At 58.6% G+C, this 15,761-nt stretch overlaps 3 protein-coding genes across 5 annotated transcripts; 1 reads left to right on the top strand and 2 right to left on the bottom strand.

The window, feature by feature from the left end:
- Positions 1 to 856: 856 nt before the first annotated feature.
- Positions 857 to 1,609, bottom strand: LRRN4CL (LRRN4 C-terminal like; the record flags this gene model as incomplete). Its single annotated transcript, XM_081098423.1, has 1 exon — positions 857 to 1,609. The coding sequence occupies one exon, from the start codon at positions 1,607 to 1,609 to the stop codon at positions 857 to 859; it is 753 nt and encodes a 250-aa protein (XP_080954549.1).
- A 1,632-nt stretch (positions 1,610 to 3,241) lies between these two features.
- Positions 3,242 to 15,597, bottom strand: BSCL2 (BSCL2 lipid droplet biogenesis associated, seipin). Of its 3 annotated transcripts, none has more exons than XM_081098427.1 (12): positions 15,262 to 15,597; positions 12,715 to 12,936; positions 10,983 to 11,299; positions 9,322 to 9,403; positions 6,644 to 6,787; positions 5,102 to 5,236; positions 4,828 to 4,925; positions 4,161 to 4,302; positions 3,966 to 4,032; positions 3,777 to 3,845; positions 3,598 to 3,678; positions 3,242 to 3,494 (listed from the first exon to the last, which is right to left on the bottom strand). In XM_081098427.1, exons 2-12 carry the CDS (start codon positions 12,859 to 12,861, stop codon positions 3,340 to 3,342), a joined length of 1,437 nt encoding a protein of 478 aa, XP_080954553.1. In that variant the 5' UTR covers positions 12,862 to 12,936; positions 15,262 to 15,597; the 3' UTR covers positions 3,242 to 3,339. The 3 variants fall into 3 exon arrangements, with proteins under 3 accessions (XP_080954553.1, XP_080954551.1, XP_080954552.1); XM_081098425.1 differs by lacking the exon at positions 15,262 to 15,597 and adding an exon at positions 14,646 to 14,748; XM_081098426.1 differs by lacking the exon at positions 15,262 to 15,597 and adding an exon at positions 14,337 to 14,745.
- Positions 13,073 to 14,385, top strand: GNG3 (G protein subunit gamma 3). Its single transcript, XM_081098428.1, has 4 exons — positions 13,073 to 13,183; positions 13,474 to 13,551; positions 13,835 to 13,934; positions 14,039 to 14,385. The coding sequence occupies exons 3-4, from the start codon at positions 13,836 to 13,838 to the stop codon at positions 14,165 to 14,167; spliced, it is 228 nt and encodes a 75-aa protein (XP_080954554.1). The 5' UTR covers positions 13,073 to 13,183; positions 13,474 to 13,551; position 13,835; the 3' UTR covers positions 14,168 to 14,385.
- Positions 15,598 to 15,761: the final 164 nt, after the last annotated feature.

The raw sequence follows: 15,761 nt of genomic DNA on the forward strand, positions 1-15,761 counted from the left end.
GGGGAACTTTCACTTTATACTCTCCAGTATTACGTAAAATTTGTATGTGTTACTTTCATAATTTTTAAAAAATGTTATAAGACCTTCAAATCCCACTTCTGGCTTCTGGGGGGAAAAAAAGTAAGATCAATATACTAGTAAGTGAGGATTATACTCTTTAGCAAGATAAGACTTTTCTACATCTAATTCACTTAGAAATAAATTCAAAATTATGCATATTACTCTGAAGAACAGGTGTGTGGATAGGGAGTTGAAAAGGATTATGAAAATGAAATGTTTTCCTTTAATGTTGTTACAGAGGGTACACAAGAAACAAGTTGGGGAAAGGGGAAAGCCCTTGGTATTATATTATTACTTGTTACTATTTTTAACTGGCAAGCTCGGCCCAGACAGCAGCATGGGCTGTCCCCATCCCCCCACCCCCTTCCCCACCTGAGACGCAAGTGGATTAAGTCAGGTGTGCGCAAGCTAAACAGAAGGCAGAAGGAGATGTGGTCTGCGGCCCCAAACTTCCACCCCGCAGCAGCTGATTCTCTGAGCCCTTCCAGGGTGCATGGCAGGGGTTGCCAAGCAACGCCAACGAGGCCAGATGTGCCCCGGCCTGATGGGTAAGGCCCATGAGCTAAGAATGGTTTGTACATGTTTATAAATGGTTGCATGGTGATATGAGGACCTACATAATATCTTCTTTTATCCTCCGGAACCGCAAAACCAGTTATTTACCATCTGATCCTTTAGGAAAGGACCCTCTCTTCTACCTCTTCCCCAGCTTCAGCCAGAAGAGACAGTCTGGGGCCCGCAGGAGCTCTGGGGTTGCGGGCTCCGGGGCCCCCGCACCTCTTCGGGGAGCGCGGGCTCAGCTGGCCGGGCGGGGGCTCCGCGGGGGCGCGATGCCCGCCTGGGGGGCGCGGGGGCAGCCGCAGCGCTGGCGCAGGCAGAAGTGCCAGACCAGGGCGCCGCAGCTCAGCAGGGCCAGCGCCGCGCCCACGCCCACGGCCGCGTGGACCAGGCTCTGGGGCCGCGGGGGCACGACCACCCGGCCGCACGGCCCCAAGGCAGGGCCGCCCGCGGAGCCCGCGGAGGCCGCGGAGGCCTGGCCGCCCGCCCCGGGCCCGGGCGCGCTGCTCTCTCCCGCCGCGTTAGCCGCCACCACGCACACGACATAAGCGCCCCCGGGCTCCAGCCCCTTCAGTTCCGCTCGGCGGACCGTGGCGTTGAAGGGGCCGCTCTTCTGGGGGGGCCCGCCGCCCTCCCACAGCAGCAGCCAGTAGCGGTGGACCGGGGAGGCGGGGGCGCACCAGCGCACCTCGGCGCTGCCGTCCTCGGCCACCACGTGCACGTCCCCCAGGCGCGGCGGCGCGGGCGGCTGCGCGGGGCTGGACAGCCCGGGGCACAGGCAGGCGGCGGGGCCCGCGCTCTGCAGCTCTTTGCACGGGACCTGCAGGTGGCGGCAGCGGTCGTAGTCACAGAGGACGGCCGGCCCCGGTGGCCGCGGGGCCTCCTCTTCCTCCTCCTCGCCAAAGTCTTGGGGGGCCAAGGGCTGCGCCCTGGGAACCCCGGAGAAGGCGACCGCCAGGAGCAGCCACAGGAGGCAGGGAGGGCCCGGCATGGAGCCTGGAAGGGAAGGGGGTGGATCAGGAAAGGCTGCTGGGCCCCCATGCCATCCAGGCTCCCCTCAACAAACCCCTGGCGACCGAGAGTACAAAAGGGGAGGGAACGAGACGGACACACTAATTTGTCAACCAATTTCTGAACAGCCTACGTGCTTGATTTGGGGCAAAAAATAAAATGTGGTCGGACAGGAGGCAGCTGGGTGTCCAGCAAGGTAGGAAGTACTAGACACAGTTAATGAATAAACCAAGTGCTTGGGGGCGAGCGGGGAGTCAGGAGGAAGTACTCACTGAGCCTGGGAAGGAAAGGTGGCCGAAGCCCCCGCCTGCTGCCCAGAGGAGAGGTCTAAGTAAAACAAGCATCAGTCAAGGACACAAGCAAGCACCGAGCTGAGGAAGAGAGACGGAGCAGAAGGGGAAGGGAGACTCAGCCCCACCTGTCACTCAGGCCTGGCCCCTGCCTGTTCCCATCTACCAGCTCCGACCCGGGCGCCTCACCCATGCGCAGGCCTTGATGCAGCGGGATTCTGTGACCAGATCTCAGCCAACGAACGTCAGGCCGGGGGTCTCCGGGAACACAGGCTGCGCAGTCAGGTTTTGTGTCTTCAGTTTCAATGCTGTTTTTATACCCTTCGACTCTGAGGTCACCACGGAGCCCCCCTTCCCCTGCCCTCCTTTCCTGGTAAGTGCTAAGAGGGCTGGTGCCCGCAGAAGGCCTGAGTCATGAGGCCGGGGTGGGGGGAGCCACAGGCCGTGCTTTCAGCTGGAGGCTAGGCTGCCTGGGTTCTGAAAGGGACTGGAATGTGGAAAGCAGCCAGCAGCTGAGAAGCCAAAGGCTGAAGTCATGCCAGGGATGAGCGACATGGGCGGGGGGGGGGGGGGCACCTGGCTGGTACCAGAGAGGAAAACAGATGTGGACCGCATGGGGCCTAGGCTACCAAATGCTGTTTCAGTAAAAATCATACCACATGCATGGCTGTCATTTCCTGTCTTCTGCCTCCCAATGGACAGAAAGGGAGGGGTGCAGAGGCCTGGATGATGTAGGCCAGCTCTCCAGACCCGCCCTGCACTCCCCACTCCCCACAGGGAGATGAGAGCGATGTGGAGAAGGCCAGATAGGTTTTCCCTCCTTGCACTTCCTAGGCTCATGAATGAAAACAGCTGTGTCGAGCCCAGCCAGGGTGGGTCAGCTGGCTGAGCTTCATCCTGTGCGCCGGAAGATTGCCCGTTCAGTTCCCAGGTCAGGGCACATACCTGGGTTGTGGGTTCGGTCCCATCGGGCCATGTAGGGAAGGCAGCCAGTTGATGTTGCTCTCACATGATGTCCCCATACCCGCCCGCCCCCCCTTCCTCTCTCTAAGCATATCCGTGGGTGAGGATAAACACAAAACCAACCACAGAACAGCTGGGACTAAAACAGCCCACGATGTGGAGGCCTTTCTCATCTGGGTTAGTGCATCGTCCTGATACGCCGAGGTTTGCGGTTCAATCTCTGGTCAGGGCACATGCAGGAATCGACCAGTAGAATGCATGGTTAAGTGGAACAACAAATTGAAGTTTCTCTCTCTCTTCCCCCTTCCTCTTTCTCTAATAAATAAAAACAGCTAAAAAAGAAGAGTCAGGGAGGCAGCTGGCAAGAATATTGTTTATTGGGGAGGCCGCAGGAAAAGGTCAGGGCGGGGGGAAGGGCTGGAGTGTGTGTGGAACTCGGGAGGGGCTCTGCCTGCTCTCAGGAGCTGGAGCAGGTGAGCTGCTGCCGGTGAGAGCCCACGGAGGGTTCAGAGCTGCCCAGCGTCTCGGGGGCCAGGGCAGGACCAGGCGCAGGCGCAGACGCAGGCAGGTTGGCCTCTGTCAGCAAAGCTGCATCTTCCCAGGAGCCTGAGCCTAGGCCAGGAGAGGGAAAAGCAAAACCCCAAACAGGAAATCAGATAACCAGGGCCCCTACCCAAATGCCACCCCCACCCCAGGTCCCCATGAGGTCCCTCACCATCGCTGGCTTCCCGCTCTAGCTCTTCCTCTCCATTAAGGGGCTGCGGGTCTGGCTTTTCCTCCTCGGACAGCTGGCCCTCTGCAGCCACAGGGAGAAAGTAGAGGGGAGCCTGGAAGAGCTGCTGGGGAGGCAGGGAGGAGGTAGGAGGGAGGGAGGCGGTGGCTGCGGCACTGTACCTGTCCCTGAGGGGTCAGGGCTCTCGCCGTCCTCTGTAATGTCCGGCAGGGGTGCTGACTCCTCCTGGCCTTGGGATAGAGGGCAGCACAGGGTCAGGTGGCTATGCCTGGCCCGCATGCTCATGTGTGAGAGCCGTCAGCCTCCTCCTGGATGGAGCAGCCCTCCCCCAGCCCCAGCCTCCACGTTACCTGGCCGGTGGGCAGCCGTCCTCCCCTGGACCTCCTTCCGGGAACCGTTCCTCTTTCGGATGTTTACCTGAGGAGGAGAAGCTACTCAGCAGCGGGGACTGACGTCCCCCCCAGCGACCAGGGCCCCCGGTACGCCCTGGCCCACTCCCCAGGCAGAGAAGGGGCAGGAAGGGGCAGGAAGGGGCCCGTTGCCACCTGCAGAGCGAAGCGGTGCTGGGGCCAGATGCCCCCCCACACCCACTGCATGTAGCTGAAGAGCACGATGACGCTGAGGAACGTGAAGTTGCTGGAGACGCCTATGAAGGCGCAGGTGACGGGGAAGTTGTACAGCAGGTACCTGAGGCAGGAAGCAGGGACAGCAAGGGAGCCGTTACGGGCACCAGCCTCCTCCTGAGAGCAGGTCTCAGCTCTGGCTGCACGTCGCCTTCCCTAGGTGCCTTCACACAGCTGGGGGCCAGCGTGAGCCCCACCCACTCGGGTTCAGGTGGCCGGTTGGGGTGGCCCAGGCATCGGCATTTTAAAAAGTTCCCCAGGGAACAAACAAAGCAAAACAAAAGCAAACTCATAGAGGCAGACAACATGCTGCTCATCACCGGAGATCGGGCAGGGGCGGAGGGGGAGGGATGGGTAAGGGCCCCGCTGTGTGGTGGTGGTGGAGATGGGCTCTGGTGGTGAGCACGCTGCAGTGTATGGCTGTTGAATTATGATGTTGTGCACTTGAAATGTTAGGCACCAACATGACCTCAAAAAACCACACGCACCAAGAGGAGGAAAGGCTCCCCAGGGAGCTGATCTGTGCAGCCGGGCGGCGACCTGTGACCCCGCTAAACCCTCCACCTCCGCACTGAGCCCCGGTTCCTACCTGAGCCCAGAGAAGTGGGCGTGGATGCAGAGCGAGGCCCTGTACAGCTGGATGCGCTTGCTGTGGATCTCGATAATCGCTCCAGTGGTCGGCACGTACTGCGGGGTCGGGGTGGAGGGGGTGGCCCCATCAGGCCAGATCCGGCTGCTGTCAATCCGAGGCCCAGCCACTTCCAGCCTCCTGGTGGCTGTCCCCCCTGACCTAGCCCGGCTCCTCGAGGGGAGAATTCTAGGCTTCTGGGGAGGCCATCTCCCGCCCTCCTGCACCCCCTCACCGAGTTTTCTCTGTATTCCGGGTACAGCTCCACCTCCAGGAGCTGCTTCTGCTCAGCGAAGCCGAAGAGCAGCAGGCTGGAGAAGACCAGCGTGTCCAGCATCTGGAGCAGGTCTGAGCGGTAGTGCAGCATCACCTGCAGGGCCAGGAGGCGAGCAGGAGTCAGGCAGCCCAGCTTCCCCTGAGCCCCCCACGCCCGTCTCCCTGAGCAGCTATGAAGACTGCTTCTTCCCCAGGTCCCCTGCTCCCACCTTCTCCTTCTACCATGCCCGCCCACGTCTTGACCCAACCGTTCAAATGCTTGCGTGGCAGCCCTGCCCCGCCAACCGCGTGTCTTTTCCAGCTCAACAAAGGCCTCTGCTAAGCAAACTCCCTAGGTCCAGCTTCCACTGTCTCCAATCTACCTTCCCCCCAGATAGCTCTAGCACCCAAGCAGACTGACTGCCAGGGCGCCACCTGAAACTTTCTTCCCCAGGTAGACATTTAGGGGTTTGTTTCATGGCGTGGTTCTGTTGATAGTTAAGAATGGAGTCGATGCCCAGCTGGTGTGGCTCAGCAGTTGAGTGTCGACCCAGGAACAAAAAGGTCACCAGTTCGATTCCCAGTCAGAACACATGCCCGGTTTGTGGGCTCCGTCCCCCGTAGGGGTGCATGCAGGAGGCAGCCGATTGATGATGTTTCTCTCTCATCAATGTTTCTATCTCTCTCCCTTCCTCTCTCTCTAAAAATCAATAAAACCTGCCCTAACCGGTTTGGCTCAGTGGGTAGAGCATCGGCCTGTAGACTGAAGGGTCCCAGGTTCGATTCCGGTCAAGGGCATGTACCTTGGTTGCAGGCACATCCCCAGTAGGGGGTGTGCAGGAGGCAGCTAATCGGTGTTTCTCTCTTGTCGATGTTTCTAACTCTCTATTCCCTCTCCCCTCTTCTCTGTAAAAAATCAAAATATATTTTAAAAAAATAAATAAAAATCAACAAAACCATTATTAACAAAATAAAAGAATGGAGTCATGCCCTAGCTGGTTTGGCTCAGTGGATAGAGTGTGGGCCTGCGGACTGAAGGGTCCTGGGTTTGATTCCGGTCAAGGGCACATGCTCGGGGTTGCAGGTACATCCCCAGTAGGAGGCGTGCAGGAAGCAGCCAATCAATGATTTTCATCATTCGAACATTTATTGAACACCTACTGTGTGCTAACAAGCACTTTACATTTCCTCATTGAACCCTCATGGTCTTGCTGTGAGGAGTTACCCTAATATGGTGTATAATACTTTATACTCACGGGGTTACGGTGCCCTCAGCTGGTATATGTTTCTGAGTGAGGATTTGAGCCTGGGTCTGTTTGGCTCCAAGGAGGCCCATATTCAGAGCCGTTCTTTTCAGATTTTATCCCAAAGCTGGACAATGACACCGGGCAATGCCTGCTCCCCTTCCCCACCCTGATGTGCCTGTGACCTCAGGGCGAGGCGTTTGCTCCTGAAGGCCTACCCAGATACTCTAACACGGTGATCCTTCTCCACACCCTCCCACCAGGCCACGGACACTTACAGAGCGTGAAGAGGTGGAGATGATTCGTCCGCCTCGGGTGTAGCATGAAATGGTGACCAAGAACATGCCCAAATCTTGATTCACGGGGGACTCTGGCAGCTCAAGCTCTAAGGTAACGCGGTACGGCTGTCCATACATCAGCACCTGCCCAAGGGAGCCCCATCTCTTTTCAAAAACACGTATTTTCCACCTCCCCCCACGCCTTCAAATATTCGCCTCCTAATATTAAGCCACAAGCGCCCTGGTTGGCAGTCACCACCTCTCAATCTCGTTGCAAGGTCGTGCTGCCCCCTGCTGGTGGCTGAACCCTTCTCACTTCTCTCTCCCTGCTGTTCTGGAAAAGGCTGTCACGTTTCTTTTCCAAAAGTGAACCAGCGTGTTGCCAACTGGGCCATCTGTGACTCAGGCCTGTCCCCGGAGGCTACTGCCCGCCCCCAGGACCCATCCTGCCTGCACTTACATGATTAATTAACCAAGTGCCAGAGAGCGCATCTCCCCAGCCAGCTCTCAGCCAGCTCTGCATGGTCACTGTCACGCCAGACCATCCTTTTGTCATTCTGGGCCCCTTACCTTGGTCGGGAGAACCCTGAGAACACTATGAGCGGGAAGGCTTCTTCTCTGGGATTAACCTCAAAATGTTCAAGACTTGCCACCAAACACACCCTGGTGTTTCCTGACCATTCCTGTACCCCTCTAAGCCTGTATCAACTATTTCCCCATAGCGTGACCGCCACAGGGGTGAAGGAAAGCTTGTTTGTCATCAAAGAGGGAATGGATATTTTTTATGTTGGAAAGCACTGTGCTAGCCGTAGTGAATCCGCTGCAAGGCTGGGCGTGCTGAGGGGACTCGGCATTTCGTCACAGGGTAAAAGGCAGAAGCCGCTGATCCCAGTCTATACAGATTCTTACTTTCAGTCTGAAGTCTCTTTTGAAAAAAATGGATTCCATGAGATTCCTAACCCCCTGTAGAGGTCAGATGAGTCTAAACCAGAGGCTTCAGCGAATTCTTTGAAATATTAAAACAGTTCTCTGGGTGGGTTGGAAGGAAATGGAGAGTGACTGCTAGCTAATGGGTTTCTTTTTGGGGTGATGAAGATGTTCTAAAACTGACTGTGGTGATGGTTGCCCAACTCTGTGAATATACTACAAATGACTGAGCTGTGCATTTTAAATGAGTGCATTATTTATCATGTGAACTTTGTATCAACCAGGCTGTTTGTGTGTGAATGCATGCGTATCTGTGCCGTCTAAATAAACGTTCTCTCTGAGGAGATCCATGGAATCTAATCCCAGAACCTGTGACCGACCCCATGCCTTTGTTCATGTGTGTCTGGTAGGCAGACTCTCCCCTTCTCTCCTGTCCCCACAGTGCCCACCCTTCTTTACAAGGTTCACCGTGAGCCTGTCTCCATGGCTCACACTGATCTCGGCACGTCTTCACAAATTCTCCTGAAACGCAGAACCTGCATCGTACACTAGCTCTTTAACACAATGTGCAAAACCCTATCAGTCCTCTGGGTTCTCTGAAAGCAGGACCACGTCTTCTACTCTTAGAAGGTGTTAAGCATAGAGCAGACACATTATTTCATCCACCCAATACAGTCATTCATTTTTAACTGTTTGCTGTAAATGTCAAACTCGCGGCTGGCAGGCCGCATGCCTTGTTTACTTAAATGAGGCATAGAACCTGGGACTCTTCAGTCCGCAGGCTCGATACTCTGTCCACTGAGCCAAACTGGCCAGGGCCTGAGGCTTTCTTTATAATCTGCTCTGTATATTCCAGTTATTAGTATTCCCGGTCAGGGCACATGCCCAGGGTTACGGACTCGGTCCCCAGTGAGGGGCATGCAGGAGGCAGCCCATCATGATTCTCTCTCATGCCTCTCCCTTGTTCTCTGAAATAAATAAAAATATTTTAAAAAATAAAAATAGCCCTGACCGGTTTAGCTCAGTGGATAGAGCGTCGGCCCAGGGACTGAAGGGTCCCAGGTTCGATTCCAGTCAAGGGCATGTACCTTGGTTGCGGGCACATCCCCAGTCGGGGGTGTGCAGGAGGCAGCTGATGGATGTTTCTCTCATTGATGTTTCTAACGCTCTATCCCTCTCCCTTCCTCTCTGTAAAATATATTAAAAAAAAAATAAACAAATAAATAAAAATAAAGGATGTTCCCATTCTGCATTTCTCGGGGCTTCCAGGTTAGCTGAAATCACCCTGGCCGCTGGCCAGTCCTATGGCACAGTACCCTTTGTAATGGCAGGTTGCACATACTCGTCAACAGTTTCATAATTTTACATACAAGCTTTCAAAACTCTTGGGTGGCTTCCATCCTAGTCCAGTGAAACGGCTGGTTTGATAATTTAGGTTCATTTAGATTTAAAACACACCTCGTATAGATATGGACTGGCTGAAACAATCTAAGAAGGAGAACATTGCTAACATCTGCAGGAAAGAACAAGCCATAAAATTTATTTAGAGTAACTTTTCTTTAACTTCCCTTTCCTTTTTTTTTAATTGAATTTATTTAGGTGACACTGGTTATTATCATCCCTTTCCTCGAGAGCCTTCCTTTCTTAGTCCCTTTCACTCAACCCCTGTTCTCCAGATCTTTCTCAAGTCTTCCTTCTGATTTCAAGTCATCAAAGCTCTAATGGAACCTCCCTTCAGCTTCCATACTCACCCGATCACGTCCACCCTTAGCTAGGGACACATTGGCAACAGGGAAGGAGCACAGTAAGGAGGTAGAGGAGTCACAGTCGGTCCTAAATGAGAATGAGGATGACACTGCTAAGTTATGGAGTCTGCTTGACCTGCCTGCACCCCTGGTTGGCCCCCTAGTGCTCCCTCCTGTCCCCCACCCTTCTCACAGAACACCCTTCTCTGTTACAGATGGAGGAGAGATGCAGCCCACAGATGCAAGTGAGTCTTTCATTCTCTTTCTGCTACTTCAGCTAATTCCCTCAGAGAGCAGACATTCTTAAGTGGGACTCTACGGACACTTCATTGAAAAGTTTCAGACTTGCCCTAGCTGGTTTTGCTCAGTGGATAGAGCGTCAGCCTGTGGATTGAAGGGTCCTGGGTTCGATTCTGGTCAAGGGCACATGCTCAGGTTGTGGGTTCAATCCCCAGTAGGGGGCAGGGAGGAGGCAGCCGATCAGTGATACTCTCTCATCACTGATATTTCCATCTCTCTCTCCCTCTCCTTTCCTCTCTGAAATCAATAAAAATAAATTTTTTTAAAAAACGTTTCAGACTTGAGTGTTTCTCACATGGAGAGCTTGATTCCCACCCCCAGATTCTGATTCAGTAGTTCTGGTCTGGGGCCCGGTTTGAGAAAACCCCTTTTTAAGAGGGTCATGCCCCCCCCGCCCCGCTAAGTTGTAGGCAAAATTGCACATGGGCATGTGTGTGCAGCATATGGGTGGGCATATCGATATGTTTTTATGGCAAGAAAAGCCATAACGCCAGCGTGGCTCAGTGGTTGAGCATCGACCTATGAACCAGGAGGTCACAGCTCGATTCCTGGTCGGGGCACATGCCTGGGTTGCAGACTCCATCCCCAGTGTCGGGTGTGCAGGAGGCATCCAATCAATGATTCTCTCTCATCATTGATGTTTCTATTTCTCTTCCTCTCCCTTTCTCTCTGAAATCAATAATATATATATATATATATATATATATATATATATATATATATATATGGAAGAGCCATAGCTTTCATGACATCCATAGCTCCTTAGAAATTGTAACTTATAATCAGGGACACAGACAGGGGGAAAAAAGATTCTGGACCATTGACAATAATGTCCTTATCAGTTTCTCTTGATTGGCCGTTGTTAAGACAAGGGGAGAGAATCTGGCAGGGTCTGTAAATGGGAAGAGCATGACTCTGGGAGTTTACATATCTAGCCACCTGTGTTTCCATAATCTCTACTGTGCAGCAGACTACTGGGAGCGGAAGTGATGCAAAGGGCAAATGGCTGCTTTCCTAATACTTCCTTTAGTAAAGGCCAGGTTAGCTTTGAGCTGAACCAAGGGGCTGGCTTGTTCCAGAAGTCTACTGTGGCCCTGAGAGAGGTCGGATCCAACTGACTCATGACACTCAGGGAGACAGTCTAGAAGGGTTTTTTTTTAAACCTTTTAAACCAGAGGTACAACTAGGAACCCAGACCCCCATCAGACCTGATCTGCTGTTTAGCTTTGGGCTGCGATAGGTAAGAAGTCATATGAGCCACTGGGCCAGTTTCCTCCTCTGTAAAGGAGGGGACGGAACGGAATAAGCCCTAAGGGTCTCGCAGCAGCTCTCCCACAGGACTCCTCTCTGACACAGACCCCTCTCACCTGTAGTGGAAATGCACGGGGCTGAGGTGGCTGACGGTCGGCATGTAGGAATAGTAGAAGGAGCCATAGAGGAAGACAGACACCCAGAGCAGGAGAAGGATGGTACAGAAGAGCACCCCAAATTGCAGCAGCAGCTTGCGGGCACGGCCTGCCAAGACATGGCCCACTTCCTGGGCCCATAGCAAGGCAGGTACTGGTGGGTCATTGACCATGGTAAGGGGTGCAGTGAGTCTGGCCCCGGGTTCAGGCTTTGAGTTCCTAGCTGTTCTGCCACCTGGACGCCACCCCTGGCCATGGGATGAAGCAGCTGGTGGTTCCTGGAAAAAGACAAGAGAGGAGGAAAAAAATAGCTTCTTTTTGGAGGGAGGTGGGGACAAAAGGACAAGGTTACTGGGCTGACTCTGAAGAACCAGATATAGCAGGACATAGCAGAGTCTTTGTTTCACATGGCCTTTCTCCAAATGACTGTTTTCCAGGCAATGTCCCTTCCCTTTCCTCCACTGCGCTGTTCACACCCAGTGCCAGGGCTGCTCAGTGAAACTGGTCCTCCCGCCTCCCGATTCCGGACAGGCCGCCTTGAGACTCATTCACAACAATACATAACACACAGAGGGTGCGCACCTTAAAATTATTAAGGCGCTTTTACACACAGTGACACTGAATCCGCACTGCGGGGTGGCTGCCCCGAGAGAAGGTGCGACGCGCCTAAAGTCGCAAAGCCAGACTCAAGAAGCAGCCGAAGCGCAGTCACAAATGCCTCCCGAGTTTCTCCTCTCCTGACCGGCCCGCGCCCCACGCCGGGCAGGGCGTCCCGCAGACTGTGGCCGCTCCCCGCCAGCCCCCTCCCGCTCGCCGCGGGGCGCGGCGCCCCCACTGCACCCCGCCGCGGTTGAAAACAGCAACTCGCCGGACGCCACAGCTCAGCGGACTCACCAGCATCGCGCGCTGCCTGGGCAACGGCGAGAGGGACTTCCGCCTCCCGGGCACGCCCCGCCCCCGCCCGCCGACGGCCAATGCGGTCCGGGGGCGGGGCCTCGCCAGGGGGAGGGGCGGGGCTAGGCGCGGGGACCCAGCTGTCCGGACTGCGGGGCTCCCACCTACGCGCGCTCCGCGCTCTTCCTCCCCGCAGTCCGCATCCTCCGGTTACCGGGCTAAAGGGGACAGGCACCTCCCTCCCGTCCCACGACAGCCCCCGGGCATGTTGTGAGTCAGCAGCATCCCCTGGGCCCGCCCTCCAGGCCGCAATCACGGGCCTGCGCCCACACCTTCACCCGGGCCATTTAACCCCCAAAACGGGAGGGAGGCGGCGCCCAGCCGGCGTTGACGTTGGTCGCCCGTCCTCAGCTCTCGGGCCGGTAGGTGCCCGAGCAGAGAGCACTCGCCAGAGAACATGGCAGTCTGCAGGGACCTGCGCGCCCCGCGCTCTGGCTGCCGCGATCCAGAGGGGTCGCAGTTCGGTCCGGTGCTTTGCCTCCAGCGTCCAGGACGCGTGATGGACCCGCTCTGACCCTGACTCACTCTCCCTGAGACCCCACAGCGCACCAGCCAGACTGGGCCTCGGAGGGCGGCGCCTTCTGTTCTGTATGTCTGTCCGCCCCAATAGGAGCTCTCGGAGGGCCAGGTCAGTGTGGGGGATCTTTGCATCGCCCCCAGCACCAAGCACACCAATAACCCCACCGCACCCCAAAGCCCCATCTATTCCAGCGGCACCAGGGCTCCCCAAGGCCCCTACCTCCACTTTGTCCGATTCTCTGAGCCGCTCTCTGCACGCCTCTTTCCCCCCAGATGCTTCCCTTTGGTCTGCCATTTCTTTAGACATTTTCCTGAGGTTCCTCGCTGCTCCTAGAGTCTCCGCTCCAGTCACTTGTGGCTGGAACATGAAGTGGCGACCTAGAAGCTAATACCTGTAGCGCATCACATTTTCCTGGATGTGGATGTGGGGAATGGCGGGTTCCTGGGAGAGAAACGAAGATGCACGTGATAAATGCTGGGTCAGAGGAGAGGGAGGAGCGGAGGATGGGGGCGACTGCCCAGCTGATGTCAGATTTTCAAATGAGCAGGGTCCCCCGCAGCCAGTCCCGGCTGCACTGCAGGGGCTGTCACAGGCCGGGACCACCCGCTGGAGGGGGAGCCGCCCCGGGCTGCAGCTCCTGCGGGGGGCTCGAGGCCAGACTCAAGATCCTACCCGGCGGGAGGGGCAGGTACTGAGACGGGAGGGGGGAGTGCGGGGAGGAGGGGGTGCGCAGGGGCTGCGGGCACAGCCAGGCGCCCCCGCGGCCCGGCACTTGGTACGCTCCAGGCCCGACCCGCTCCCTCCCGCATCCCGCTCCTTCCCGCATCCTCGTCCCGAAGGTGCCAGCTGGCGGGCCGTGCCTGAGCCGCAGGAACCGAGGAACCGGGACCAGCCCTCCGAGGCGCACTGACCTGCCCACCCCGGGGGCCCTGTATTAGCAGCCTCGGCGCTAACGCTTTCGGCGGCAACTCCCTGCAGGTGGGGCGCGCACCCCGGCACCAGGCTCCGGCGCCCCCCGCGGACCCCGCTCCCGGCCGCCGCTGCCCGTGGCCTCAGGTGAGTCGGGAGCATCTTGCTTTCCCCGGGGGGCTCAGGGCGGGGCTCCTGGCTGAGGCTCCCGAGCAGGAGCACATGGCTGCACGGGCTGAAACGCCCGAGGTCGTGTGTGTGGAAGGGTCGGCGTGGCCCGGGCCAGTGGGAGACGGGAGCACCTCGCCTCCCTCTCCATGGCAGCGGAGGACGCAGGGGTGGGGATGGGGGAGAACGAAATATTGGGGCGCATGACCCCGCCCTCGGAGGGCGGTGAGCGAGCAGGGAGGGGCCCGCCGCTCCCCTCCAGGATGAAAGGGGAGACCCCGGTGAACAGCACCATGAGCATCGGGCAAGCCCGCAAGATGGTGGAGCAGCTCAAGATCGAGGCCAGCCTCTGCCGGATCAAGGTGGGCGGGATGCGGGTCAGGGATGCTCCCGTCTCGGTGGGGGGGAGGCCGGGGAGGCGGCGGGGACAGCGCCGGGCCGGGCTCACATCCCTCCCGGCGCCCAGGTGTCCAAGGCGGCCGCTGACCTCATGTCCTACTGCGACGCCCACGCCTGCGAGGACCCGCTCATCACCCCCGTGCCCACCTCGGAGAACCCCTTCCGGGAGAAGAAGTTCTTCTGCGCCCTCCTCTGAGCCCGCCCGCCGACCCGCGCCCTCCGCCTCCGCCCCGCTCGGCCACCCGGAGGTGCCGCAGCGCCCGGCCCGCCCCGCCCGGTTTCCACGCCCACCGGCGCCCGGCCCCACCCTCCCCTGTGACCCGCCGACCACGGCGAGGGGCGGGCCGGGCCGGCTCCCGCCTCACCTGGGGCCGCGGGAGGGGGGCATCTGAATAAAGTCACCAGAGCCTCGGGGTGCAGCTCCGGTGCCGCGGTCTTTGGGGGGCGGACCGTCAGTCACGCGGGTGCGTGCGGCCGGGGGGCCGGCGAGGCCCGGGAACGGCCGTTCCCGCGGGTCCCGCACCGCCTGGGGTGGGGGGTGGGGCGGCGGGGACACCGCCAGTGGATTCCACGGGGGATTCACACACACACACACAGTCACACTCTCACACACTCATGCGCACGCGTACGGGGGCCGTGGACGACGAGGCAAGAGAAACTGAAAACAGACGAACCGAGTGGTTCAGGGAGGGAGCCGGGCGGGCGGCCGCCGACGGGAGGAGCGGGGAGGGAGGGAGAGGCCGGCGCGCCGCTAAGATGGCCGCGCCCACAGGCGCTTCCAAGATGGCCGCCGCCAGGGGCTCGGCGCCTCCCGCGCCCGCGTCACCGCGAGTCCGCGCCCGCCCGGCCCTAAAATGGCGGCCCAGCGGCTGGCGTTCTCAACATGGTCCCTTCGAGCTCGTCTGGTCTCAAAATGGCTGCCCCGCCCTCGCCGGCTGGGTCTCCCCTCGCACCCGCCCCGGGGCCTGGCAGCCGGCGCCCCGACCCGGTGACGGCTACGGAGGCCGCGGCCCGGGGCCCGGGGCGGCAGTCGGGCTCTCCCTCGCGGAATGGCGGCTCCCGAGGAGACGGGCGCTGCTCCGCTGCCCCCTTGTCGCCACCCCCGCGGCCCTTCCCTTCAGGGCCTCACGGAGGGGCCAGGGCTGAGGTCACCCGGCGGCCGGCCCCCCAGATGGTCAAGGCCCCCCCCAGGGGCACATCCTTCGGGGAAGCTTAAGCCAGTTTTGTGCCGGGACACGTTTTGGGGGGATGGGGGGTCAAGGGGAGGCCTCTAGCAATGGGGGGACCTGCCTCACGGTAGCCATCACCCAGCTCCGCTGTCACAGGAAGCGGGGGGGGGGGGGGCCGCAGAGGAAGCCGCTGCCCCGAGGGGAGGCCGAGCCCTTTCCTGTCGGAGCCGGTGGAGCCGGGAGGACCCGCGCCCCGCGGCCGCCGACGCCCAGGACCGTCCTCTTCGGGCTGCTCCGCGCTGGGCGAGCTCCAGGCCGTGAGTGAAACGCCGGCGTCGGCGCAGACGGGAAAGCCGGAGCGAGTGCTGACAGCTGCCACCGGTACTTTCAAAAGCCCTTGCTCACCTTCTGCTCACATGTCCATGCTCGGATACGAGGGCGAGCGCTGCAGCCCGAGCTGTGAATAAGCGCTGAGGTGATGGCTGGGCGGGCCCTGCGATCGGGGGAGCCTCGGGGTACCCGCCTGGGCCTGGGTCCCCCCGTCCGGTAGGGGAAGCCGGGGCCCCGGACCTGTCCCGGCTCCGCACACACGGGCTCCCCGCGCCGCGCCCCCAGCCCGGT

This window comes from Myotis nattereri (genome assembly GCF_964212035.1).
Source record: "Myotis nattereri genome assembly, chromosome: 9".
NCBI classification, from domain to species: Eukaryota; Metazoa; Chordata; class Mammalia; order Chiroptera; family Vespertilionidae; genus Myotis; species Myotis nattereri.

Excerpts from the sequence above, each read along its gene's own strand:
- BSCL2 (XM_081098427.1), bottom strand. The coding sequence starts at position 12,861 with ATGTTCCAGCCACAAGTGACTGGAGCGGAGACTCTAGGAGCAGCGAGG. Across the intron at positions 9,404-10,982 it reads CCCGTGCATTTCCACTACAG|GACCGACTGTGACTCCTCTA; the intron begins GTGAGAGGGGTC and ends ATTCTCATTTAG. Across the intron at positions 4,926-5,101 it reads CGGAATACAGAGAAAACTCG|TACGTGCCGACCACTGGAGC; the intron begins GTGAGGGGGTGC and ends CCGACCCCGCAG.
- GNG3 (XM_081098428.1), top strand. The coding sequence starts at position 13,836 with ATGAAAGGGGAGACCCCGGTGAACAGCACCATGAGCATCGGGCAAGCC. Across the intron at positions 13,935-14,038 it reads CCAGCCTCTGCCGGATCAAG|GTGTCCAAGGCGGCCGCTGA; the intron begins GTGGGCGGGATG and ends CCCGGCGCCCAG.